The sequence below is a fragment of the Somniosus microcephalus genome, unplaced genomic scaffold (genome assembly GCF_052327205.1).
Source record: "Somniosus microcephalus isolate GS21.2 unplaced genomic scaffold, FLI_Smic_1.0 unresolved_chr9, whole genome shotgun sequence".
Lineage (NCBI taxonomy): Eukaryota > Metazoa > Chordata > Chondrichthyes > Squaliformes > Somniosidae > Somniosus > Somniosus microcephalus.
In genome coordinates this window covers 20,788,578-20,816,204 of record NW_028225187.1, presented here as the reverse complement: position 1 = coordinate 20,816,204, position 27,627 = coordinate 20,788,578, and the positions used below count along the sequence as shown (strand labels likewise).

The 27,627-nt window shown below is 56.5% G+C and overlaps 1 protein-coding gene across 1 annotated transcript; it reads right to left on the bottom strand.

Moving 5' to 3' along the window:
• Positions 1 to 22,219, bottom strand: LOC147084892 (transmembrane protein 238-like). Its single transcript, XM_085979605.1, has 2 exons — positions 21,091 to 22,219; positions 1 to 493 (listed from the first exon to the last, which is right to left on the bottom strand). The coding sequence occupies exon 1, from the start codon at positions 21,523 to 21,525 to the stop codon at positions 21,100 to 21,102; it is 426 nt and encodes a 141-aa protein (XP_085835731.1). The 5' UTR covers positions 21,526 to 22,219; the 3' UTR covers positions 1 to 493; positions 21,091 to 21,099.
• Positions 22,220 to 27,627: the final 5,408 nt, after the last annotated feature.

Sequence of the window (27,627 nt, the reverse complement as noted above, 5' to 3'; positions counted from 1 at the left end):
ATATGGGGAGAAGGTGGGTAGGTGGGGTTGAGGGATACGGTGAGAAGGTGGGTAGGTGGGGTTGGGGGATATGGGGAGAAGGTGGGTAGGTGGGGTTGGGGGATATGGGGAGAAGGTGGGTGGGTGGGGTTGAGGGATATGGGGAGAAGGTGGGGTTGAGGGATATGGGGAGAAGGTGGGTAACAATCAATGAGCAACGCTCCAGCTCAGTTCGAGCTAACTGCCTCTCCCAGTCGCTGCCAGGTGTCCATGGCGATCACATCCTTCCAGAGTCGGGCGTCCGGGGTCAAGGTCCGGCAGACGGATGGTCCTTGAGGGAGGTCACCATCGAACCCAAGAAGACAAGCCTCCGCCAGAGGCCGCGGCCTCCGCTAGTCAACGGAATTACACACGAGGGGGAAAACCAACTGGAATCGCAGTCCGGAACGAAAGACCAGATGTTGGTCTCGGAAAAGGGAGAGTGGGAATCTTCACACCTGGGAATCAGACACATCTGGGAAAGAGAAACGGAGGCAATCCGTCAGCTTACTGCGGTGACACTCTACGATATCCAATCAATTGGTCACTGAGTCAGCCCTGGCTCACTGGGTAGCACTCTCGGCTCTGAGTCAGAAGGTCGTGCGTTCGAGACCCATTCCAGAGACTCGAGCCCCATATTCCAGGCCCACACTCCCCGGTGCCAGTACTGAGGGAGCGCTGCACTGTCGGAGGTAGATGTATATACTCTAGGACTCGAGCTCCATAATCCAGGCCCACACTCCCCGGTGCCAGTACTGAGGGAGTGCTGCACTGTCGGAGGTAGATGTATATACTCTAGGACTCGAGCCCCATAATCCAGGCCCACAGTCCCCGGTGCCAGTACTGAGGGAGTGCTGCACTGTCGGAGGTAGATGTATATACTCTAGGACTCGAGCTCCATAATCCAGGCCCACACTCCCCAGTGCCAGTACTGAGGGAGCGCTGCACTGTCGGAGGTAGATGTATATACTCTAGGACTCGAGCCCCATAATCCAGGCCCACACTCCCCGGTGCCAGTACTGAGGGAGCGCTGCACTGTCGGAGGTAGATGTATATACTCTAGGACTCGAGCCCCATAATCCAGCCCCACACTGCCCGGTGCTAGTACTGAGGGAGCGCTGCACTGTCGGAGGTAGATGTATACACTCTAGGACTCGAGCCCCATAATCCAGGCCCACACTCCCCGGTGCTAGTACTGAGGGAGCGCTGCACTGTCGGAGGTAGATGTATATACTCTAGGACTCGAGCCCCATAATCCAGGCCCACACTCCCCGGTGCCAGTACTGAGGGAGCGCTGCACTGTCGGAGGTAGATGTATATACTCTAGGACTCAAGCCCCATAATCCAGGCCCACACTCCCCGGTGCCAGTACTGAGGGAGCGCTGCACTGTCGGAGATAGATGTATACACTCTAGGACTCGAGCCCCATAATCCAGGCCCACAATCCCCAGTGCCAGTACGGAGGGAGCGCTGCACTGTCGGAGATAGATGTATATACTCTAGGACTCGAGCTCCAGAATCCAGGCCCACACTCCCCGGTGCCAGTACTGAGGGAGCGCTGCACTGTCGGAGGTAGATGTATATACTCTAGGACTCGAGACCCGTGATCCAGCCCCACACTCCCCGGTGCCAGTGCTGAGGGAGCGCTGCACTGTCGGAGGTAGATGTATATACTCTAGGACTCGAGCCCCATAATCCAGGCCCACACTCCCCGGTGCCAGTACTGAGGGAGCGCTGCACTGTCGGAGGTAGATGTATATACTCTAGGACTCGAGCTCCATAATCCAGGCCCACACTCCCCGGTGCCAGTACTGAGGGAGCGCTGCACTGTCGGAGGTAGATGTATATACTCTAGGACTCGAGCTCCATAATCCAGGCCCACACTCCCCGGTGCCAGTACTGAGGGAGCGCTGCACTGTCGGAGGTAGATGTATATACTCTAGGACTCGAGCCCCGTGATCCAGGCCCACAATCCCCGGTGCTAGTACTGAGGGAGCGCTGCACTGTCGGAGGTAGATGTATATACTCTAGGACTCGAGCCCCATAATCCAGGCCCACAATCCCCGGTGCTAGTACTGAGGGAGCGCTGCACTGTCGGAGGTAGATGTATATACTCTAGGACTCGAGCCCCATAATCCAGGCCCACACTCCCCAGTGCCAGTACTGAGGGAGCGCTGCACTGTCGGAGGTAGATGTATATACTCTAGGACTCGAGCCCCATAATCCAGGCCCACACTCCCCGGTGCCAGTACTGAGGGAGCGCTGCACTGTCGGAGGTAGATGTATATACTCTAGGACTCGAGCCCCATAATCCAGCCCCACACTGCCCGGTGCTAGTACTGAGGGAGCGCTGCACTGTCGGAGGTAGATGTATACACTCTAGGACTCGAGCCCCATAATCCAGGCCCACACTCCCCGGTGCCAGTACTGAGGGAGCGCTGCACTGTCGGAGGTAGATGTATATACTCTAGGACTCGAGCCCCATAATCCAGGCCCACACTCCCCGGTGCCAGTACTGAGGGAGCGCTGCACTGTCGGAGGTAGATGTATATACTCTAGGACTCGAGCCCCATAATCCAGGCCCACACTCCCCGGTGCCAGTACTGAGGGAGTGCTGCACTGTCGGAGGTAGATGTATATACTCTAGGACTCGAGCCCCATAATCCAGGCCCACACTCCCCGGTGCCAGTACTGAGGGAGCGCTGCACTGTCGGAGGTAGATGTATATACTCTAGGACTCGAGCCCCATAATCCAGGCCCACACTCCCCGGTGCCAGTACTGAGGGAGCGCTGCACTGTCGGAGGTAGATGTATATACTCTAGGACTCGAGCCCCATAATCCAGCCCCACACTGCCCGGTGCCAGTACTGAGGGAGCGCTGCACTGTCGGAGGTAGATGTATATACTCTAGGACTCGAGCCCCATAATCCAGGCCCACACTCCCCGGTGCCAGTACTGAGGGAGCGCTGCACTGTCGGAGGTAGATGTATATACTCTAGGACTCGAGCCCCATAATCCAGGCCCACACTCCCCGGTGCCAGTACTGAGGGATCGCTGCACTGTCGGAGGTAGATGTATATACTCTAGGACTCGAGCCCCATAATCCAGGCCCACAATCCCCGGTGCCAGTACTGAGGGAGCACTGCACTGTCGGAGGTAGATGTATATACTCTAGGACTTGAGCCCCATAATCCAGGCCCACACTCCCCGGTGCCAGTACTGAGGGAGCACTGCACTGTCGGAGGTAGATGTATATACTCTAGGACTCGAGCCCCATAATCCAGGCCCACACTCCCCGGTGCTAGTACTGAGGGAGCGCTGCACTGTCGGAGGTAGATGTATATACTCTAGGACTCGAGCCCCATAATCCAGGCCCACACTCCCCGGTGCCAGTACTGAGGGAGCGCTGCACTGTCGGAGGTAGATGTATATACTCTAGGACTCAAGCCCCATAATCCAGGCCCACACTCCCCGGTGCCAGTACTGAGGGAGCGCTGCACTGTCGGAGATAGATGTATACACTCTAGGACTCGAGCCCCATAATCCAGGCCCACAATCCCCAGTGCCAGTACGGAGGGAGCGCTGCACTGTCGGAGATAGATGTATATACTCTAGGACTCGAGCTCCAGAATCCAGGCCCACACTCCCCGGTGCCAGTACTGAGGGAGCGCTGCACTGTCGGAGGTAGATGTATATACTCTAGGACTCGAGACCCGTGATCCAGCCCCACACTCCCCGGTGCCAGTACTGAGGGAGCGCTGCACTGTCGGAGGTAGATATATATACTCTAGGACTTGAGCCCCATAATCCAGGCCCACACTCCCCGGTGCCGGTACTGAGGGAGCGCTGCACTGTCGGAGGTAGATGTATATACTCTAGGACTCGAGCCCCGTGATCCAGGCCCACAATCCCCGGTGCCAGTACTGAGGGAGCGCTGCACTGTCGGAGGTAGATATATGTACTTTAGGACTTGAGCCCCATAATCCAGGCCCACACTCCCCGGTGCCAGTACTGAGGGAGCGCTGCACTGTCGGAGGTAGATGTATATACTCTAGGACTCGAGCCCCGTGATCCAGGCCCACAATCCCCGGTGCCAGTACTGAGGGAGCGCTGCACTGCCGGAGGTAGATGTATATACTCTAGGACTCGAGCCCCATAATCCAGGCCTACACTCCCCGGTGCCAGTACTGAGGGAGCGCTGCACTGTCGGAGGTAGATGTATATACTCTTGGACTCGAGCCCCATAATCCAGGCCCACACTCCCCGGTGCCAGTACTGAGGGAGCACTGCACTGTCGGAGGTAGATGTATATACTCTAGGACTTGAGCCCCATAATCCAGGCCCACTCTCCCCGGTGCCAGTAATGAGGGAGCACTGCACTGTCGGAGGTAGATGTATATACTCTAGGACTCGAGCCCCATAATCCAGGCCCACACTCCCCGGTGCTAGTACTGAGGGAGCGCTGCACTGTCGGAGGTAGATGTATATACTCTAGGACTCGAGCCCCATAATCCAGGCCCACACTCCCCGGTGCCAGTACTGAGGGAGCGCTGCACTGTCGGAGATAGATGTATACACTCGAGGACTCGAGCCCCATAATCCAGGCCCACAATCCCCAGTGCCAGTACGGAGGGAGCGCTGCACTGTCGGAGGTAGATGTATATACTCTAGGACTCGAGCTCCATAATCCAGGCCCACACTCCCCGGTGCCAGTACTGAGGGAGCGCTGCACTGTCGGAGGTAGATGTATATACTCTAGGACTCGAGCCCCGTGATCCAGCCCCACATTCCCCGGTGCCAGTACTGAGGGAGCGCTGCACTGTCGGAGGTAGATATATGTACTCCAGGACTTGAGCCCCATAATCCAGGCCCACACTCCCCGGTGCCGGTACTGAGGGAGCGCTGCACTGTCGGAGGTAGATGTATATACTCTAGGACTCGAGCTCCGTGATCCAGGCCCACAATCCCCGGTGCCAGTGCTGAGGGAGCGCTGCACTGTCGGAGGTAGATGTATATACTCTAGGACTCGAGCCCCAGAATCCAGGCTCACACTACCCAGTGCCAGTACTGAGGGAGCGCTGCACTGTCGGAGGTAGATGTATATACTCTCGGACTCGAGCCCCGTGATCCAGGCCCACAATCCCCGGTGCCAGTACTGAGGGAGCGCTGCACTGTCGGAGGTAGATATATGTACTCTAGGACTTGAGCCCCATAATCCAGGCCCACACTCCCCGGTGCCAGTACTGAGGGAGCGCTGCACTGTCGGAGGTAGATGTATATACTCTAGGACTCGAGCCCCGTGATCCAGGCCCACAATCCCCGGTGCCAGTACTGAGGGAGCGCTGCACTGCCGGAGGTAGATGTATATACTCTAGGACTCGAGCCCCATAATCCAGGCCTACACTCCCCGGTGCCAGTACTGAGGGAGCGCTGCACTGTCGGAGGTAGATGTATATACTCTTGGACTCGAGCCCCATAATCCAGGCCCACACTCCCCGGTGCCAGTACTGAGGGAGTGCTGCACTGTCGGAGGCAGATGTATATACTCTAGGACTCGAGCCCCATAATCCAGGCCCACACTCCCCGGTGCCAGTACTGAGGGAGCGCTGCACTGTCGGAGGTAGATGTATATACTCTAGGACTCGAGCCCCATAATCCAGCCCCACACTGCCCGCTGCCAGTACTGAGGGAGTGCTGCACTGTCGGAGGTAGATGTATATACTCTAGGACTCGAGCCCCATAATCAAGGCCCACACTCCCCGGTGCCAGTACTGAGGGATCGCTGCACTGTCGGAGGTAGATGTATATACTCTAGGACTCGAGCGCCATAATCCAGGCCCCCAATCCCCGGTGCCAGTACTGAGGGAGCACTGCACTGTCGGAGGTAGATGTATATACTCTAGGACTTGAGCCCCATAATCCAGGCCCACTCTCCCCGGTGCCAGTAATGAGGGAGCACTGCACTGTCGGAGGTAGATGTATATACTCTAGGACTCGAGCCCCATAATCCAGGCCCACACTCCCCGGTGCTAGTACTGAGGGAGCGCTGCACTGTCGGAGGTAGATGTATATACTCTAGGACTCGAGCCCCATAATCCAGGCCCACACTCCCCGGTGCCAGTACTGAGGGAGCGCTGCACTGTCGGAGATAGATGTATACACTCGAGGACTCGAGCCCCATAATCCAGGCCCACAATCCCCAGTGCCAGTACGGAGGGAGCGCTGCACTGTCGGAGGTAGATGTATATACTCTAGGACTCGAGCTCCATAATCCAGGCCCACACTCCCCGGTGCCAGTACTGAGGGAGCGCTGCACTGTCGGAGGTAGATGTATATACTCTAGGACTCGAGCCCCGTGATCCAGCCCCACATTCCCCGGTGCCAGTACTGAGGGAGCGCTGCACTGTCGGAGGTAGATATATGTACTCCAGGACTTGAGCCCATAATCCAGGCCCACACTCCCCGGTGCCGGTACTGAGGGAGCGCTGCACTGTCGGAGGTAGATGTATATACTCTAGGACTCGAGCTCCGTGATCCAGGCCCACAATCCCCGGTGCCAGTACTGAGGGAGCGCTGCACTGTCGGAGGTAGATATATATACTCTAGGACTTGAGCCCCATAATCCAGGCCCTCACTCCCCGGTGCCAGTACTGAGGGAGCGCTGCACTGTCGGAGGTAGATGTATATACTCTAGGACTCGAGCCCCATAATCCAGGCCCACACTCTCCGGTGCCAGTACTGAGGGAGTGCTGCACTGTCGGAGGTAGGTGTATATACTCTAGGACTCGAGCCCCATAATCCAGGCCCACACTCCCCGGTGCCAGTACTGAGGGAGTGCTGCACTGTCGGAGGTAGATGTATATACTCTAGGACTCGAGCCCCATAATCCAGGCCCACACTCTCCGGTGCCAGTAATGAGGGAGTGCTGCACTGTCGGAGGTAGATGTATATACTCTAGGACTCGAGCCCCATAATCCAGGCCCCCACTCCCCGGTGCCAGTACTGAGGGAGCGCTGCACTGTCGGAGGTAGATGTATATACTCTAGGACTCAAGCCCCATAATCCAGGCCCCCACTCCCCGGTGACAGTACTGAGGGAGCGCTGCACTGTCGGAGGTAGATGTATATACTCTAGGACTCGAGCCCCATAATTCAGGCCCACACTCCCCGGTGCCAGTACTGAGGGAGCGCTGCACTGTCGGAGGTAGATGTATATACACTAGGACTCGAGCCCCATAATCCAGGCCCACACTCCCTGGTGCCAGTACTGAGGGAGTGCTGCACTGTCGGAGGTAGATGTATATGCTCTAGGACTCAAGCCCCATAATCCAGGCCCACACTCCCCCGGTGCCAGTACTGAGGGAGCGCTGCACTGTCGGAGGTAGATGTATATACTCGAGGACTCGAGCCCCATAATCGAGGCCCACACTCCCCGGTGCCAGTACTGAGGGAGCGCTGCACTGTCGGAGGTAGATGTATATGCTCTAGGGCTCGAGCTCCATAATCCAGGCCCACACTCCCCGGTGCCAGTACTGAGGGAGCGCTGCACTGTCGGAGGTAGATGTATATACTCTAGGATTGGAGCTCCATAATCCAGGCCCAGACTGCCCGGTGCCAGTGCTGAGGGAGCGCTGCACTGTCGGAGGTAGATGTATATACTCTAGGACTCGAGCCCCAGAATCCAGGCTCACACTCCCCAGTGCCAGTACTGAGGGAGCGCTGCACTGTCGGAGGTAGATGTATATACTCTCGGACTCGAGCCCCGTGATCCAGGCCCACAATCCCCGGTGCCAGTACTGAGGGAGCGCTGCACTGTCGGAGGTAGATATATGTACTCTAGGACTTGAGCCCCATAATCCAGGCCCACACTCCCCGGTGCCAGTACTGAGGGAGCGCTGCACTGTCGGAGGTAGATGTATATACTCTAGGACTCGAGCCCCGTGATCCAGGCCCACAATCCCCGGTGCCAGTACTGAGGGAGCGCTGCACTGCCGGAGGTAGATGTATATACTCTAGGACTCGAGCCCCATAATCCAGGCCTACACTCCCCGGTGCCAGTACTGAGGGAGCGCTGCACTGTCGGAGGTAGATGTATATACTCTTGGACTCGAGCCCCATAATCCAGGCCCACACTCCCCGGTGCCAGTACTGAGGGAGTGCTGCACTGTCGGAGGCAGATGTATATACTCTAGGACTCGAGCCCCATAATCCAGGCCCACACTCCCCGGTGCCAGTACTGAGGGAGCGCTGCACTGTCGGAGGTAGATGTATATACTCTAGGACTCGAGCCCCATAATCCAGCCCCACACTGCCCGGTGCCAGTACTGAGGGAGTGCTGCACTGTCGGAGGTAGATGTATATACTCTAGGACTCGAGCCCCATAATCAAGGCCCACACTCCCCGGTGCCAGTACTGAGGGATCGCTGCACTGTCGGAGGTAGATGTATATACTCTAGGACTCGAGCGCCATAATCCAGGCCCCCAATCCCCGGTGTCAGTACTGAGGGAGCACTGCACTGTCGGAGGTAGATGTATATACTCTAGGACTTGAGCCCCATAATCCAGGCCCACTCTCCCCGGTGCCAGTAATGAGGGAGCACTGCACTGTCGGAGGTAGATGTATATACTCTTGGACTCGAGCCCCATAATCCAGGCCCACACTCCCCGGTGCTAGTACTGAGGGAGCGCTGCACTGTCGGAGGTAGATGTATATACTCTAGGACTCGAGCCCCATAATCCAGGCCCACACTCCCCGGTGCCAGTACTGAGGGAGCGCTGCACTGTCGGAGATAGATGTATACACTCGAGGACTCGAGCCCCATAATCCAGGCCCACAATCCCCAGTGCCAGTACGGAGGGAGCGCTGCACTGTCGGAGGTAGATGTATATACTCTAGGACTCGAGCTCCATAATCCAGGCCCACACTCCCCGGTGCCAGTACTGAGGGAGCGCTGCACTGTCGGAGGTAGATGTATATACTCTAGGACTCGAGCCCCGTGATCCAGCCCCACATTCCCCGGTGCCAGTACTGAGGGAGCGCCGCACTGTCGGAGGTAGATATATGTACTCCAGGACTTGAGCCCCATAATCCAGGCCCACACTCCCCGGTGCCGGTACTGAGGGAGCGCTGCACTGTCGGAGGTAGATGTATATACTCTAGGACTCGAGCTCCGTGATCCAGGCCCACAATCCCCGGTGCCAGTACTGAGGGAGCGCTGCACTGTCGGAGGTAGATATATATACTCTAGGACTTGAGCCCCATAATCCAGGCCCTCACTCCCCGGTGCCAGTACTGAGGGAGCGCTGCACTGTCGGAGGTAGATGTATATACTCTAGGACTCGAGCCCCGTGATCCAGGCCCACAATCCCCGGTGCCAGTACTGAGCGAGCGCTGCACTGCCGGAGGTAGATGTATATACTCTAGGACTCGAGCCCCATAATCCAGGCCCACACTCCCCGGTGCCAGTACTGAGGGAGCGCTGCACTGCCGGAGGTAGATGTATATACTCTAGGACTCGAGCCCCATAATCCAGGCCCACACTCCCCGCTGCCAGTACTGAGGGAGTGCTGAACTGTTGGAGGTAGATGTATATACTCTAGGACTCGAGCCCCATAATCCAGCCCACACTCCCCGGTGCCAGTACTGAGGGAGCGCTGCACTGTCGGAGGTAGATGTATATACTCTAGGACTCGAGCCCCATAATCCAGGCCCACACTCTCCGGTGCCAGTACTGAGGGAGTGCTGCACTGTCGGAGGTAGGTGTATATACTCTAGGACTCGAGCCCCATAATCCAGGCCCACACTCCCCGGTGCCAGTACTGAGGGAGTGCTGCACTGTCGGAGGTAGATGTATATACTCTAGGACTCGAGCCCCATAATCCAGGCCCACACTCTCCGGTGCCAGTACTGAGGGAGTGCTGCACTGTCGGAGGTAGATGTATATACTCTAGGACTCGAGCCCCATAATCCAGGCCCCCACTCCCCGGTGCCAGTACTGAGGGAGCGCTGCACTGTCGGAGGTAGATGTATATACTCTAGGACTCAAGCCCCATAATCCAGGCCCCCACTCCCCGGTGACAGTACTGAGGGAGCGCTGCACTGTCGGAGGTAGATGTATATACTCTAGGACTCGAGCCCCATAATTCAGGCCCACACTCCACGGTGCCAGTACTGAGGGAGCGCTGCACTGTCGGAGGTAGATGTATATACACTAGGACTCGAGCCCCATAATCCAGGCCCACACTCCCTGGTGCCAGTACTGAGGGAGTGCTGCACTGTCGGAGGTAGATGTATATACTGTAGGACTCGAGCCCCATAATCCAGGCCCACACTCCCCCGGTGCCAGTACTGAGGGAGCGCTGCACTGTCGGAGGTAGATGTATATACTCGAGGACTCGAGCCCCATAATCCAGGCCCACACTCCCCGGTGCCAGTACTGAGGGAGCGCTGCACTGTCGGAGGTAGATGTATATGCTCTAGGGCTCGAGCTCCATAATCCAGGCCCACACTCCCCGGTGCCAGTACTGAGGGAGCGCTGCACTGTCGGAGGTAGATGTATATACTCTAGGACTGGAGCTCCATAATCCAGGCCCAGACTGCCCGGTGCCAGTGCTGAGGGAGCGCTGCACTGTCGGAGGTAGATGTATATACTCTAGGACTCGAGCCCCAGAATCCAGGCTCACACTCCCCAGTGCCAGTACTGAGGGAGCGCTGCACTGTCGGAGGTAGATGTATATACTCTCGGACTCGAGCCCCATAATCCAGGCCCACACTCCCCGGTGCCAGTACTGAGGGAGTGCTGCACTGTCGGAGGTAGATTTATATACTCTAGGACTCGAGCCCCATAATCCAGGCCCACACTCTCCGGTGCCAGTACTGAGGGAGCGCTGCACTGTCAGAGGTAGATGTATATACTCTAGGGCTCGAGGCCCATAATCCAGGCCCACACTCCCCGGTGCCAGAACTGAGGGAGCGCTGCACTGTCGGAGGTAAATGTATATACTCTAGAACTCGAGATCCATAATCCAGGCCCACACTCCCCGGTGCCAGTACTGAGGGAGCGCTGCACTGTCGGAGGTAGATGTATATACTCTTGGACTCGAGCCCCATAATCCAGGCCCACACTCCCCGGTGCCCGTACTGAGGGAGCGCTGCACTGTTGGAGGTAGATGTATATACGCTAGGACTCGAGCCCCATAATCCAGCCTACACTCCCCGGTGCCAGTACTGAGGGAGTGCTGCACTGTCGGAGGGAGATGTATATATTCTCGGACTCGAGCTCCATAATCCAGGCCCACACTCCCTGGTGCCAGTACTGAGGGAGCGCTGCACTGTCGGAGGTAGTTGTATACACTCTAGGACTCGAGCCCCATATTCCTAGCCCACACTCCCCTGTGCCAGTACTGAGGGAGCGCTGCACTGTCGGAGGTAGATGTATATACTCTAGGACTCGAGCCCCATAATCCAGGCCCCCACTCCCCGGTGCCAGTACTGAGGGAGCGCTGCACTGTCGGAGGTAGATGTATATACTCTAGGACTCGAGCCCCATAATCCAGGCCCCCACTCCCCGGTGACAGTACTGAGGGAGCGCTGCACTGTCGGAGGTAGATGTATATACTCTGGGACTCGAGCCCCATAATCCAGGCCCACACTCCCCGGTGCCAGTACTGAGGGAGCGCTGCAATGTCGGCGGTAGATGTATATACTCTCGGACTCGAGCCCCATAATCCAGGCCCACACTCCCCGGTGCCAGTACTGAGCGAGCGCTGCACTGTCGGAGGTAGATGTATATACTCTAGGACTCGAGCTCCATAATCCAGGCCCACACTCCCCAGTGCCAGTACTGAGGGAGCGCTGCTCTGTCACAGGTAGATGTATATACTCTAGGACTCGAGCCCCATAATCCAGGCCCACACTCCCCGGTGCCAGTACTGAGGGAGCGCTGCACTGTCGGAGGTAAATGTATAAACTCTCGGACTCGAGCTCCATAATCCAGGCCCACACTCCCCGGTGCCAGTGCTGAGGGAGCGCTGCTCTGTCGGAGGTAGATGTATGTACTCTGGGAATGGAGCCCCATAATCCAGGCCCACACTCCCCGGTGCCAGTACTGAGGGAGCGCTGCACTGTCGGAGGTAGATGTATATACTCAAGGACTCGAGCCCCATCATCCAGGCCCACACTCCCTGGTGCCAATAATGAGGGAGCAATGCACTGTCGGAGGTAGATGTATATACGCTTGGACTCGAGCCCCATAATCCAGGCCCACACTCCCCGGTGCCAGTACTGAGGGAGCGCTGCACTGTCGGAGGTAGATGTATATACTCTAGGAATCGAGCCCCATAATCCAGGCCCACACTCCCCGGTGCCAGTACTGAGGGAGCGCTGCACTGTCGGAGGTAGATGTATATACTCTAGGACTCGAGCTCCATAATCCAGGCCCACACTCCCCGGTGCCAGTACTGAGGGAGCGCTGCACTGTCGGAGGTAGATGTATATACTCTAGGACTCGAGCCCCATAATCCAGGGCCACACTCCCCAGTGCCAGTACTGAGGGAGCGCTGCACTGTCACAGGTAGATGTATATACTCTAGGACTCGAGCCCCATAATCCAGGGCCACACTCCCCGGTGCCAGTACTGAGGGAGCGCTGCACTGTCGGAGGTAGATGTATATACTCTTGGACTCGAGCCCCATAATCCAGGCCCACACTCCCCGGTGCCAGTACTGAGGGAGCGCTGCACTGTCGGAGGTAGATGTATATACTCTAGGACTCGAGCTCCATAATCCAGGCCCACACTCCCCGGTGCCAGTACTGAGGGAGCGCTGCTCTGTCAGAGGTAAATGTATATACTCTACGACTCGAGCTCCATAATCCAGGCCCACACTCCCCGGTGCCAGTGCTGAGGGAGCGCTGCTCTGTCGGAGGTAGATGTATATACTCTAGGACTCGAGCTCCATAATCCAGGCCCGCACTCCCCGGTGCCAGTACTGAGGGAGCGCTGCACTGTCGGAGGTAGATGCATATACTCAAGGACTCGAGCCCCATCATCCTGGCCCACACTCCCTGGTGCCAATAATGAGGGAGCAATGCACTGTCGGAGGTAGATGGATATACGCTTGGACTCGAGCCCCATAATCCAGGCCCACACTCCCCGGTGCCAGTACTGAGGGAGCGCTGCACTGTCGGAGGTAGATGTATATACTCTAGGACTCGAGCCCCATAATCCAGGCCCACATTCCCCGGTGCCAGTACTGAGGGAGCGCTGCACTGTCGGAGGTAGTTGTATATACTCTAGGACTCGAGCCCCATAATCCAGGCCCACACTCCCCGGTGCCAGTACTGAGGGAGCGCTGCACTGTCGGAGGTAGATGTATATACTCTAGGACTCGAGCCCCATAATCCAGGCCCACACTCTCCGGTGCCAGTACTGAGGGAGTGCTGCACTGTCGGAGGTAGATGTATATACTCTAGGACTCGAGCCCCATAATCCAGGCCCCCACTCCCCGGTGCCAGTACTGAGGGAGCGCTGCACTGTCGGAGGTAGATGTATATACTCTAGGACTCGAGCCACATAATCAAGGCCCCCACTCCCCGGTGACAGTACTGAGGGAGCGCTGCACTGTCGGAGGTAGATGTATATACTCGAGGGCTCGAGCCCCATAATCCAGGCCCACACTCCCCGGTGCCAGTACTGAGGGAGCGCTGCACTGTCGGAGGAAGATGTATATACTCTAGGACTCGAGCCCCATAATCCAGGCCCACACTCCCCCGTGCCAGTACTGAAGGAGCGCTGCACTGTCGGAGGTAGATGTATATACTCTAGGACTCGAGCCCATTATCCAGGCCCACACTCCCATGTGCCAGTACTGAGGGAGCGCTGCACTGTCGAAGATAGATGTATATACTCAAGGACTCGAGCTCCATAATCCAGGCCCACACTCCCCGGTGCCAGTACTGAGGGAGCACTGCACTGTCGAAGGTAGATGTATATACTCTAGGACTCGAGCCCCATAATCCAGGCCCACTCTCCCCGGTGCCAGTACTGAGGGAGCGCTGCACTGTCGGAGGTAGATGAATATACTCTAGGACTCGAGCCCCATAATCCAGGCCCACACTCCCCGGTGCCAGTACTGAGGGAGCACTGCACTGTCGGAGGTAGATGTATATACTCTAGGACTCGAGCCCCATAATCCAGGCCCACACTCCCCGGTGCCAGTACTGAGGGAGTGCTGCACTGTCGGAGGTAGATGTATATACTCTAGGACTCGAGCTCCATAATTGAGGCCCACACTCCCCGGTGCCAGTACTGAGGGAGCGCTGCACTGTCGGAGGTAGATGTATATACTCTAGGACTCGACCCCCATAATCCAGGCCCACACTCCCTGGTGCCAGTACTGAGGGAGTGCTGCACTGTCGGAGGTAGATGTATATACTCTAGGACTCGAGCCACATAATCCAGGCCCACACTCCCCGGTGCCAGAACTGAGGGAGCGCTGCACTGTCGGAGGTAAATCTTTATACTCTAGGACTCGAGCTCCATAATCCAGTCCCACACTCCCCGGTGCCAGTACTGAGGGAGCGCTGCACTGTCGGAGGTAGATGTATATACTCTTGGACTCGAGCCCCATAATCCAGGCCCACACTCCCCGGTGCCAGTACTGAGGGAGCGCTGCACTGTTGGAGGTAGATGTATATACTCTAGGACTCGAGCCCCATAATCCAGGCTACACTCCCCGGTGCCAGTACTGAGGGAGTGCTGCACTGTCGGAGGTAGATGTATATATTCTCGGACTCGAGCTCCATAATCCAGGCCCACACCCCCTGGTGCCAGTACTGAGGGAACGCTGCACTGTCGGAGGTAGTTGTATACACTCTAGGACTCGAGCTCCATAATCCAAGCCCACACTCCCCAGTGCCAGTACTGAGGGAGCGCTGCACTGTCGGAGGTAGATGTACATACTCTAGGACTTTAGCTCCATAATCCAGGCCCACACTCCCGGGAGCCAGTACTGAGGGAGTGCTGCACTGTCGGAGGTAGATGTATATACTCTAGGACTTGAGCTCCATAATCCAGGCCCACACTCCCCGGAGCCAGTACTGAGGGAGTGCTGCACTGTCGGAGGTAGATGTATATACTCTAGGACTCGAGCCCCATAATCCAGGCCCACACTCCCCGGTGCCAGTACTGAGGGAGCGCTGCACTGTCGGAGGTAGATGTATATACTCTAGGACTCGAGCCCCAAAATCCAGGCCCACACTCCCCGGTGCCAGTACTGAGGGAGCGCTGCACTGTCGGAGGTAGATGTATATACTCCAGGACTCGAGCCCGATAATCCAGTCAACACTCCCCGGTGCCAGTACTGAGGGAGTGCTGCACTGTCGGAGGTAGATGTATATACTCTGGGACTCGAGCCCCATAATCCAGGCCCACACTCCCCGGTGCCAGTACTGAGGGAGCGCTGCACTATTGGAGGTAGATGTATATACTCTAGGACTCGAGCCCCATAATCCCGGCTACACTCCCCGGTGCCAGTACTGAGGGAGCGCTGCACTGTCGGAGGCAGATGTATATATTCTAGGACTCGAGCTCCATAATCCAGGCCCACACTCCCCGGTGCCAGTACTGAGGGAACGCTGCACTGTCGGAGGTAGATGTATATACTCTAGGACTCGAGCCCCATAAACCAGGCCCACACTCCCCGGTGCCAGTACTGAGGGAGCGCTGCACTGTCGGAGCTAGATGTATATACTCTAGGACACGAGCCCCATATTCCAGGCCCACACTCCCTGATGCCAGAACTGAGGGAGCGCTGCACTGTCGGAGGTAGATGTATACACTCTAGGACTCGAGCTCCATAATCCAGGCTCAAACGCCTCAGTGCCAGTACTGAGGGAGCGCTGCACTGTCGGAGGTAGATGTATATATTCTAGGACTCGAGCTCCATAATCCAGGCCCACACTCCCCGGTGCCAGTACTGAGGGAGCGCTGCACTGTCGGAGGTAGAAGTATATGCTCTCGGACTCGAGCCCCATAATCCAGGCCCACACTCCCTTGTGCCAGTACTGGGAACGCTGCACTGTCGGAGGTAGTTGTATATACTCTAGGACTCGAGCCCCATATTCCAAGCCAACACTCCCCGGTGCCAGTACTGAGGGAGCGCTTCACTGTCGGAGGTAGATGTATATACTCTAGGACTTGAGCTCCATAATCCAGGCCCACACTCCCGGGAGCCTGTACTGAGGGAGTGCTGCACTGTCGGAGGTAGATGTATATACTCTAGGACTTGAGCTCCATAATCCAGGCCCACACTCCCTGGTGCCAGTAATGAGGGAGCACTGCACTGTCGGAGGTAGATGGATATACTCTAGGACTCGAGCCCCATAATCCAGGCCCACACTCCCTCGTGCCAGTACTCAGGGAGCGCTGCACTGTCTGAGGTAGATGTATATACTCTAGGGGTTGAGCCCCATAATCCAGGCCCACACTCCCCAGTGCCAGTACTGAGGGAGCGCTGCACTGTCGAAGGTAGGTGTATATACTCTAGGACTCGAGCCCAATAATCCAGGCCTACACTCCCCGGTGCCAGTACTGAGGGAGCGCTGCACTGTCGGAGGTAGATGTGTATACTCTAGGACTCGAGCCCCATAATCCAGGCAACACTCCCCGGTGCCAGTACTGAGGGAGTGCTGCACTGTCGGAGGTAGATGTGTATACTCTAGGACTCGAGCTCCATAATCCAGGCCCACACTCCCCGGTGCCAGTGCTGAGGGAGCCTCCGCTGCACTGTCGGAGGTAGATGTAAGTACTCTAGGACTGGAGCCCCATAATCCAGGCCCACACTCCCCGGTGCCAGTACTGAGAGAGCGCTGCACTGTCGGAGGTAGATGTATATACTCAAGGGCTCGAGCCCCATAATCCAGGCCCACACTCCCTGGTGCCAGTAATGAGGGAGCACTGCACTGTCGGAGGTAGATGTATATACTCTTGGACTCGAGCCCCATAATCCAGGCCCACACTCCCCGGTGCCAGTACTGAGGGAGCGCTGCACTGTCGGAGGTAGATGTGTATATTCTAGGACTCGAGCTCCATAATCCAGGCCCACACTCCCCGGTGCCAGTCCTGAGGGAACGCTGCACTGTCGGAGGTAGATGTATGTACTCTAGGACTCGAGCCCCATAATCCAGGCCCACACTCCCCGGTGCCAGTACTGAGGGAGCGCTGCACTGTCGGAGGTAGATGTATATACTCTAGGACTCGAGTCCCATATTCCAGGCCCACACTCCCCGATGCCAGTACTGAGGGAGCGCTGCACTGTCGGAGGCAGATGTATATACTCTAGGACTGCAGGCCCACACTCCCTGGTGCCAGTACTGAGGGGGCGCTGCACTGTTGGAGGTAGATGTATATGCTCTCGGACTCAAGCTCCATAATCCAGGCCCACACTCCCCGGTGCCAGTACTGAGGGAGCGCTGCACTGTCGGAGGCAGATGTATATACTCTAGGACTGCAGGCCCACACTCCCTGGTGCCAGTACTGAGGGAGCGCTGCACTGTTGGAGGTAGATGTATATGCTCTAGGACTTGAGCTCCATAATCCAGGCCCACACTCCCCGGAGCGAGTACTGAGGGAGTGCTGCACTGTCGGAGGTAGATGTATATACTCTAGGACTGGAGCCCCATAATCCAGGCCCAGACTCCCCGGTGCCAGTACTGAGGGAGCGCTGCACTGTCGGAGGTAGATGTATATACTCTAGGACTCGAGCCCCATAATCCAGGCCCACACTCCCCAGTGCCAGTACTGAGGGAGCGCTGCACTGTCACAGGTAGATATATATACTCTAGGACTCGAGCCCCATAATCCAGGCCCACACTCCCCGGTGCCAGTACTGAGGGAGCACTGCACTGTCGGAGGTAGATGTATATACTCTAGGACTCGAGCCCCAAAATCCAGGCCCACACTCCCCGGTGCCAGTACTGAGGGAGCGCTGCACTGTCGGAGGTAGATGTATATACTCCAGGACTCGAGCCCGATAATCCAGTCAACACTCCCCGGTGCCAGTACTGAGGGAGTGCTGCACTGTCGGAGGTAGATGTATATACTCTGGGACTCGAGCCCCATAATCCAGGCCCACACTCCCCGGTGCCAGTACTGAGGGAGCGCTGCACTATTGGAGGTAGATGTATATACTCTAGGACTCGAGCCCCATAATCCCGGCTACACTCCCCGGTGCCAGTACTGAGGGAGCGCTGCACTGTCGGAGGTAGATGTATATATTCTAGGACTCGAGCTCCATAATCCAGGCCCACACTCCCCGGTGCCAGTACTGAGGGAACGCTGCACTGTCGGAGGTAGATGTATATACTCTAGGACTCGAGCCCCATAAACCAGGCCCACACTCCCCGGTGCCAGTACTGAGGGAGCGCTGCACTGTCGGAGGTAGATGTATATATTCTAGGACTCGAGCTCCATAATCCAGGCCCACACTCCCCGGTGCCAGTACTGAGGGAGCGCTGCACTATTGGAGGTAGATGTATATACTCTAGGACTCGAGCCCCATAATCCCGGCTACACTCCCCGGTGCCAGTGCTGAGGGAGCGCTGCTCTGTCGGAGGTCGATGTATGTACTCTGGGACTGGAGCCCCATAATCCAGGCCCACACTCCCGGGTGCCAGTACTGAGGGAGCGCTGCACTGTCGGAGGTAGATGTATATACTCAAGGACTCGAGCCCCATCATCCAGGCCCACACTCCCTGGTGCCAATAATGAGGGAGCAATGCACTGTCGGAGGTAGATGTATATACGCTTGGACTCGAGCCCCATAATCCAGGCCCACACTCCCCGGTGCCAGTACTGAGGGAGCGCTGCACTGTCGGAGGTAGATGGATATACTCTAGGAATCGAGCCCCATAATCCAGGCCCACACTCCCCGGTGCCAGTACTGAGGGAGCGCCGCACTGTCGGAGGTAGATGTATATACTCTAGGACTCGAGCCCCATAATCCAGGCCCACACTCCCTGGTGCCAGTAATGAGGGAGCACTGCACTGTCGGAGGTAGATGGATATACTCTAGGACTCGAGCCCCATAATCCAGGCCCACACTCCCTCGTGCCAGTACTCAGGGAGCGCTGCACTGTCTGAGGTAGATGTATATACTCTAGGGGTTGAGCCCCATAATCCAGGCCCACACTCCCCAGTGCCAGTACTGAGGGAGCGCTGCACTGTCGAAGGTAGATGTATATACGCTAGGACTCGAGCTCCATAATCCAGGCCCACACTCCCCAGTGCCAGTACTGAGGGAGCGCTGCACTGTCGGAGGTAGATGTATATACTCTAGGACTCGAGCTCCATAATCCAGGCCCACACTCCCCAGTGCCAGTACTGTGGGAGCGCTGCACTGTCGGAGGTAGATGTATATACTCTAGGACTCGAGCTCCATAATCCAGGCCCACACTCCCCGGTGCCAGTACTGAGGGAGCGCTGCACTGTCGGAGATAGATGTACATACTCTAGGACTCGAGCTCCATAATCCAGGCCCGCACTCCCCGGTGCCAGTACTGAGGGAGTGCTGCACTGTCGGAGGTTGATGTATATACTCTAGGACTGGAGCCCCATAATCCAGGCCTACACTCCCCGGTGACAGTACTGAGGGAGCGCTGCACTGTCGGAGGTAGATGTATATACTCTAGGACTCGAGCCCCATAATTCAGGCCCACACTCCCCGGTGCCAGTACTGAGGGAGCGCTGCACTGTCGGAGGTAGATGTATATACTCTCGGACTCGAGCCCCGTAATCCAGGGCCACACTCCCCGGTGCCATACTGAGGGAGTGCTGCACTGTCGGAGGTAGATGTATATACTCTAGGACTCGAGCCCCATAATCCAGGCCCACACTCCCCGGTGCCAGTACTGAGGGAGCGCTGCACTGTCGGAGGTAGATGTATATACTCTAGGACTCGAGCCCCATAATCCAGGCCCACACTCCCCGGTGCCAGTACAGAGGGAGCGCTGCACTGTCGGAGGTCGGTGTATATACTCTAGGACTCGAGCTCCATAATCCAGGCCCACACTCATCCATCTGTTCAAATCCCTCCATGGCCCCTCGCCCCCCTCCCTATCTCTCTAATCTCCTCCAGCCCCTACAACCCTCCGAGGTCTCTGCGCTCCTCCAATTCTGCCCTCTCGAGTATCCCCGATTTCCTTCGCTCCACCATTGGCGGCCGTGCCTTCAGCTGCCTGGGGCCCTGAGCTCTGGAATTCCCTCCCTAAACCTCTCCGCCTCTCTCTCCTCCTTTAAGACGCTCCTTAAAACCGACCTCTTTGACCCAGCGTTTGGTCACCTGTCCTAATATCTCCACATGTGGCTCGGTGTCAGATAGTGTTTGATAATCGCTCCTGTGAAGCGCCTTGGGACATTAAAGGCGCGGGATAAATGTTGATCATTCGAAACATAGACACATAGAAGATAGGAGCAGGAGTAGGCCATTCGGCCCCTCGAGCCTGCTCCACCATTCAATGCGATCATGGCTGATCATCCAAACTCAGTACCCTGTCCCTGCCTTCTCCCCATATCCCTTGATCCCTTTAGCCTCAAGAAATATATCCAACTCCTTCTTGAATATATTTAATGAATTGGCCTCTACTGCCTTCTGTGGTAGAGAATTCCACAGGTTCACCACTCTCTGGGTGAAGAAATTCCTCCTCATCTCTGTCCTAAATGGCTTACCCCTTATCCTTAGACTGTGACCCCTGGTTCTGGACTCCCCGACCATCGGGAACATCCTTCCTGCATCTAGTCTGTCCAGTCCTGTTAGAATTTTATAAGCTTCATTGAGACCCCTCTCATTCTTCTAAACTCTAGCGAATATAAGCCCAATCGACCCAATCTCTCCTCATACGTCATTCCTGCCATCCCAGGTATCAGCCTGGTGAATCTTCGCTGCGCTCCCTCCATGGCAAGAACATCCTTCCTCAGATAAGGCGACCAAAACTGCACACAATACTCGAGGTGTGGCCTCACCAAGGCCCTGTACAACTGCAGCAAGACATCATTGTTCCTGTTTGAAAGTTCCTCACCTCTCGTCCTCACTCCACGGTGGACTGTCCATGTGCCGCTTGCTCCTTGTTGTCTAGCTCCTTCTGCTGGGCCCCGTCGACCCTTACCCGGAGCTGGCCCGTCCCCAGAGCGCCTGCCGGCTTGGAGCCGCCCCTCATGGAGAGGCTGCGGGAGATCTTGCGCACGATACGGTGGAGCTGGCTGTCCTTGGGCCGGTAGTCGCGGGCCAGCTCGGCGGCCGAGATCTCGATGTTGCCCGTGTACCAGAAGACCCAGCCGATCAGGCTGAGGAACACCACGATGGCCCCGGTGTAGATCAGCATGTCGCCGTAGTCCCGGCCTGCCCGCTGCAGGTCTGCGAAGATCCCCACCAGCAGTGCCACCAGTCCCACCACATCCAGGACCACCGCCAACCAGAGGGCGTAGGTGCAACGGCCCAACCCCGGCAAGGCCATCTCCGCCGACTCAACAGTCTGGCTCTCTCTCGCTCTCCTTCCCGATCTCGTTCACGCTCTAGCTCTCTCTCTCTCTATCACTGTCTCTCTCTCTTTATCTCTCCTTCACGCACTTGATCGCTCCGTCTCTCCCTTTATCTCTCCGTCTCTTTCTCAGCTCTCCAATTTCTCCCTTGGCACCTCATTTATCTTCCCTTTGCCGCTCGCTCTCTCTCTCTCTCTTCCTGTCTCTCGCCTCTTTCTCTCTGTCTCTCTCTCTCCACCTCTCTCTCTCTCTCTCACTCTCAATCTCTCTCCACCTCTCTCTTTCTCTCCTCTCTCTTTCTCTCTCTGTCTCTGTCTCTCTGTCTCTGTCTCTCTGTCTCTCTCTCTGTCTCAATCTTTCTCTCTCTGTATCTCTCTCGCTTCTCGCTCTGTCTCTCTCTGTCTCTCCTCCTCTCTCTGTCTCGCTCTCTCTGTCTCTCTCTCTGCCTCTCTCTCTCTCTCGAAGGGAGCTTACGACACGGAGGCACACCCTTCACCTGTGCACTCTGGCCCACTCGCAAACCTGTTCAACCGGTTTATCAATCTACAGGAAATGCAGCTAAGGCCAGGACAGAATAAAAGGCGGGAGGGGTGGGCGGAGATAGCCGCAGGTAACTCTTTCCCTGCCACAGGTGAGTGGCAACCAGTCCCATCGTCCCCAGCCTGTGTTCGACAGCCAGAAGCAGGAATGTACAAAACCCACCGTCTAAGAGGTTGCAAGTAAAAGACAGATTGACATGCATTTCTATAGCGCCTTTCACGACCACCGGACACTTTACAGCCAATCAAGTACTTTTTGAAGTGTGGTCACTGTTGTAATGTAGGAAAAGTGGCAGCCAGTTGACGCACAGCAAGCTCCCACGAACAGCAATGTGATAATGAGCAGATCATCTGTGTTTTAGTGATGTTGGTTGAGGGATAAATATTGGCCCCAGGACACCGGGGAGAACTCCCCCCTGCTCTTCTTCCAATAGTGACGGTGCAGCGCTCCCACAGTACTGGCACCGGGGAGTGTGGGCCTGGATTATGGGGCTCAAGTCCTAGAGTATATACATCTACCTCCGACAGTGCAGCGCTCCCTCAGTACTGGCACCGGGGAGTGTGGGCCTGGATTACGGGGCTCGAGTCCTAGAGTATATACATCTACCTCCGACAGTGCAGCACTCCCTCAGTACTGGCACCGGGGAGTGCGGGCCTGGATTATGGGGCTCGAGTCCGAGAGTATATACATCTACCTCCGACAGTGCAGCGCTCCCTCAGTACTGGCACCGGGGAGTGTGGGCCTGGATTACGGGGCTCGAGTCCTAGAGTATATACATCTACCTCCGACAGTGCAGCACTCCCTCAGTACTGGCACCGGGGAGTGTGGGCCTGGATTATGGGGCTCGAGTCCTAGAGTATATACATCTACCTCCGACAGTGCAGCACTCCCTCAGTACTGGCACCGGGGAGTGTGGGCCTGGATTATGGGGCTCGAGTCCTAGAGTATATACATCTACCTCCGACAGTGCAGCGCTCCCTCAGTACTGGCACCGGGGAGTGTGGGCCTGGATTATGGGGCTCGAGTCCTAGAGTATATACATCTACCTCCGACAGTGCAGCACTCCCTCAGTACTGGCACCGGGGAGTGTGGGCCTGGATTATGGGGCTCGAGTCCTAGAGTATATACATCTACCTCCGGCAGTGCAGCGCTCCCTCAGTACTGGCACCGGGGAGTGTGGGCCTGGATTATGGGGCTCGAGTCCTAGAGTATATACATCTACCTCCGGCAGTGCAGCGCTCCCTCAGTACTGGCACCGGGGAGTGTGGGCCTGGATTATGGGGCTCCAGTCCTAGAGTATATACATCTACCTCCGACAGTGCAACGCTCCCTCAGTACTGGCACCGGGGAGTGTGGGCCTGCATTATGGGGCTCGAGTCCTAGAGTATATACATCTACCTCCAAAAGTGCAGCGCTCCCTCAGTACTGGCACCGGGGAGTGTGGGCCTGGATTATGGGGCTCGAGTTCCAGAGTATATACATCTACCTCCGACAGTGCAGCGCTCCCTCAGTACTGGCCCCGGGGAGTGTGGGCCTGGATTATGGGGCTCAAGTCCTAGAGTATATACATCTACCTCTGACAGTGCATCGCTCCCTCACTACTGGCACCGGGGAGTGTGGGCCTGGATTATGGTGCTCGAGGGTCTGAATGGGCCTCCTCCTGTTACTGTGTAACAGGCTCGAGGGGCTGAATGGGCCTCCTCCTGTTCCTGTGTAACATGCTCGATGGGCTGAATGGGCCTCCTCCTGTTCCTGTGTAACAGCCTCGAGGGGGCTGAATGGGCCTCCTCCTGTTCCTGTGTAACAGGCTCGAGGGGGCTGAATGGGCCTCCTCCTGTTCCTGTGTAACAGGCTCAAGGGGGCTGAATGGGCCTCTTCCTGTTGCTGTGTAACAGGCTCGAGGGGGCTGAATTGGCCTCCTCCTGTTCCTATGTAACAGTCTCGAGGGGCTGAATGGGCCTCTTCCTGTTGCTGTGTAACAGGCTCGAGGGGCTGAATGGGCCTCCTCCTGTTCCTGTGTAACAGGCTCGAGGGGGCTGAATGGGCCTCCTCCTGTTCCTGTGTAACAGGTGATGTGCCTCAATTATTCCGAGACTCGAAGTTAGCAGAACAAAAGTAAGGCTTTTATTAACTCAGAACATAACACGTAAAATAGAGAGATGTCTACCTTCAGGAGGCTGAACCCGACTGAAGTTAGATTACAAAGGAGCCAGGTATGGGCGGAGCCCTGCACACAACCAGTTCCAGCACATTCCAATACATAATACATGAGGACTGGGGGAAGGGAAAAGACACAGGAAGCAGGCAGTTACAAGACACAGAAAACAGGCAGTGATGAATGGAATATATTTCATCACAACAGGCTCAAGGGGGCTGAATGGGCCTCCTCCTGTTCCTGTGTAACAGGCTTGAGGTGCTGAATGGGCCTCCTCCTGTTCCTATGTAACAGTCTCGAGGGGCTGAATGGGCCTCTTCCTGTTGCTGTGTAACAGGCTCGAGGGGCTGAATGGGCCTCCTCCTGCTCCTGTGTAACAGGCTCGAGGGGCTGAATGGGCCTCCTCCTGCTCCTGTGTAACAGGCTCGAGGGGGCTGAATGGGCCTCCTCCTGTTCCTGTGTAACAGGATCGAGGGGGTTGAATGGGCCTCCTCCTGTTCCTGTGTAACAGGCTCGAGGGGGCTGAATGGGCCTCCTCCTGTTCCTGTGTAACAGGCTCGAGGGGGCTGAATGGGCCTCCTCCTGTTCCTGTGTATCAGGCTCGAGGGGGCTGAATGGGCCTCCTCCTGTTCCCATGTGAGAATGTGACTGATTCTGATGGAGAATTGAAGGGGTTACTGGAGTTGATGCGGCATACTGGGACACGCACTCACTTTCCGGAGATTGGGAGCAGGTGACAGAGATAGGGAGGGGGCGAGAGCCATGGAGGGATAGGAACAGGAGGATGAGAATTGTAGGGCTGGAGGAGGTTACAGAGATAGGAAGGGAGCGAGGGCCATGGAGGGATTTGAAAAGGAGGATGAGAATTGTAGTGGCTGGAGGAGGTTACAGAGATAGGGAGGGGTCGAGAGGCCATGAAGGGATTTGAACAGGAGGATGAGAGTTGTAGGGCTGGAGGAGGTTACAGAGATAGGGAGGGGGCAAGGGGCCATGGAGGGATTTGAACAGGAGGATGAGAATTGTAGGGCTGGAGGAGGTTACAGAGACAGGGAGGGGGCAAGGGCCATGGAGGGATTTGAACAGGAGGATGAGAATTGTAGGGGCTGGAGGAGGTTACAGAGATAAGGAGGAGCGAGGGCCATGGAGGGATTTGAACAGGAGGATGAGAATTGTAGGGGCTGGAGGAGGTTACAGAGATAGGGAGGGGGCGAGGACCATGGAGGGATTTGAACAGGAGGATGAGAATTGTAGGGGCTGGAGGAGGTTACACAGATAGGGAGGGGGCGAGGGCCATGGCAGGATTTGAACAGGAGGATGAGAATTGTAGGGCTGGAGGAGGTTACAGAGATAGGGAGGGGGCAAGGACCATGGAGGGAATTGAACAGGAGGATGAGAATTGTAGGGGCTGGAGGTGGTTACAGAGATAGGGATGGGGTGAGGGCCATGGAGGGATTTGAACAGGAGGATGAGAATTGTAGGGCTGGAGGAGGTTACAGAGATAGGGAGGGGGTGAGGGCCATTGAGGGATTTGAACAGGAGGATGAGAATTGTAGGAGCTGGAGGAGGTTACAGAGATAGGGAGGGGGCGAGGGCCATGGAGGGATTTGAACAGGAGCATGAGAATTGTATGGGCTGGAGGAGGTTACAGAGATAGGGAGTGGGCGAGGGGCCATGGAGGGATTTGAACAGGAGGATGAGAATTGTAGGGGCTGGAGGAGGTTACAGAGATAGGGAGGGGGCGAGGGGCCATGGAGGGATTTGAACAGGAGGATGAGAATTGTAGGGCTGGAGGAGGTTACAGAGATAGGGAGGGGGCGAGGGCCATGGAGGGATTTGAACAGGAGGATGAGAATTGTAGGGCTGGAGGAGGTTACAGAGATAGGGAGGGGGCGATGGCCATGGAGGGATTTGAACAGGAGGATGAGAATTGTAGGGCTGGAGGAGGTTACAGAGATAGGGAGGGGGCGAGGGGCCATGGAGGGATTTGAACAGGAGGATGAGAATTGTAGGGACTGGAGGAGGTTACAGAGATAGGGAGGGGGCGAGGGACATGGAGGGATTTGAACAGGAGGATGAGAATTGTAGGGGCTGGAGGAGGTTACAGAGATAGGGAGGGGGCGAGGGGCCATGGAGGGATTTGAACAGGAGGATGAGAATTGTAGGGACTGGAGGAGGTTACAGAGATAGGGAGGGGGGCGAGGGCCATGGGGGGATTTGAACAGGAGGATGAGAATTGTAGGGGCTGGAGGAGGGTACAGAGATAGGGAGGGGGGCGAGGGGCCATGGAGGGATTTGAACAGGAGGATGAGAATTGTAGGGGCTGGAGGAGGTTACAGAGATAGGGAGGGAGCGAGGGCCATGGAGGGATTTGAACAGGAGGATGAGAATTGTAGGGGCTGGAGGAGGTTACAGAGAGAGGGAGGGGGTGAGGGGCCATGGAGGGGTTTGAACAGGAGGATGAGAATTGTAGGGGCTGGAGGAGGTTACAGAGATAGGGAGGGGGCGAGGGCCATGGAGGGATTTGAACAGGAGGATGAGAATTGTAGGGGCTGGAGGAGGTTACAGAGATAGGGAGGGGGCGAGGGGCCATGGAGGGATTTGAACAGGAGGATGAGAATTGTAGGGACTGGAGGAGGTTACAGAGATAGGGAGGGGGCGAGGGCCATGGAGGGATTTGAACAGGAGGATGAGAATTGTAGGGCTGGAGGAGGTTACAGAGATAGGGAGGGGGCGAGGGGCCATGGAGGGATTTGAACAGGAGGATGAGAATTGTAGGGGCTGGAGGAGGTTACAGAGATAGGGAGGGGGTCAGCACAGGGGGTGTTGGGTGAACTGGTCTCGGTGCGAGTTAGGACACGGGGTGAGCAGGAGTTCGGATGACCTCATGTTTACGTAGGGTGGAATGTGGGAGGCCAGCCAGGAGTGTATTGGAATAGTCAAGTCTAGAGGGGACAAAGGCAGGGATGAGGGTTTCAGCAGCGGATGAGCTGAGGCAAGGACGGAGACGGGCGATGTTACGGAGGTGGAAATAAGTGGTTTGGGTGATGGAGCTGATATTTGGCGGAAACATTTTAATGATCTTTATACCTGGAACACCCCAAGTGTCTTTGGACCTGCATGGTTTAAAAAAAAAAATTCAGCTCTAAATCCAAACCTTTAAAAAAGAAACCCAGATAATTCATAATAAAGTCAAATCTTATTTTTAAATTACAATAATATTGAAATGAACATTCCGGAACCACAGGCGTGTAGGAGGGTTTCCCCACCGGACTCTTATGGGCGACGCACCAGCGGCGTGGGACCGCCGTCCGCGTAAATCCTTCCCCCGCTCCCTTCCGGTGAGAGGCAGCGACCGGAAGTGCCTTTGTGCATCTTTTGGAGG

What these genes read in the sequence shown, in the direction of transcription:
- LOC147084892 (XM_085979605.1), bottom strand. Translation starts at nt 21,525, where the DNA reads ATGGCCTTGCCGGGGTTGGGCCGTTGCACCTACGCCCTCTGGTTGGCG.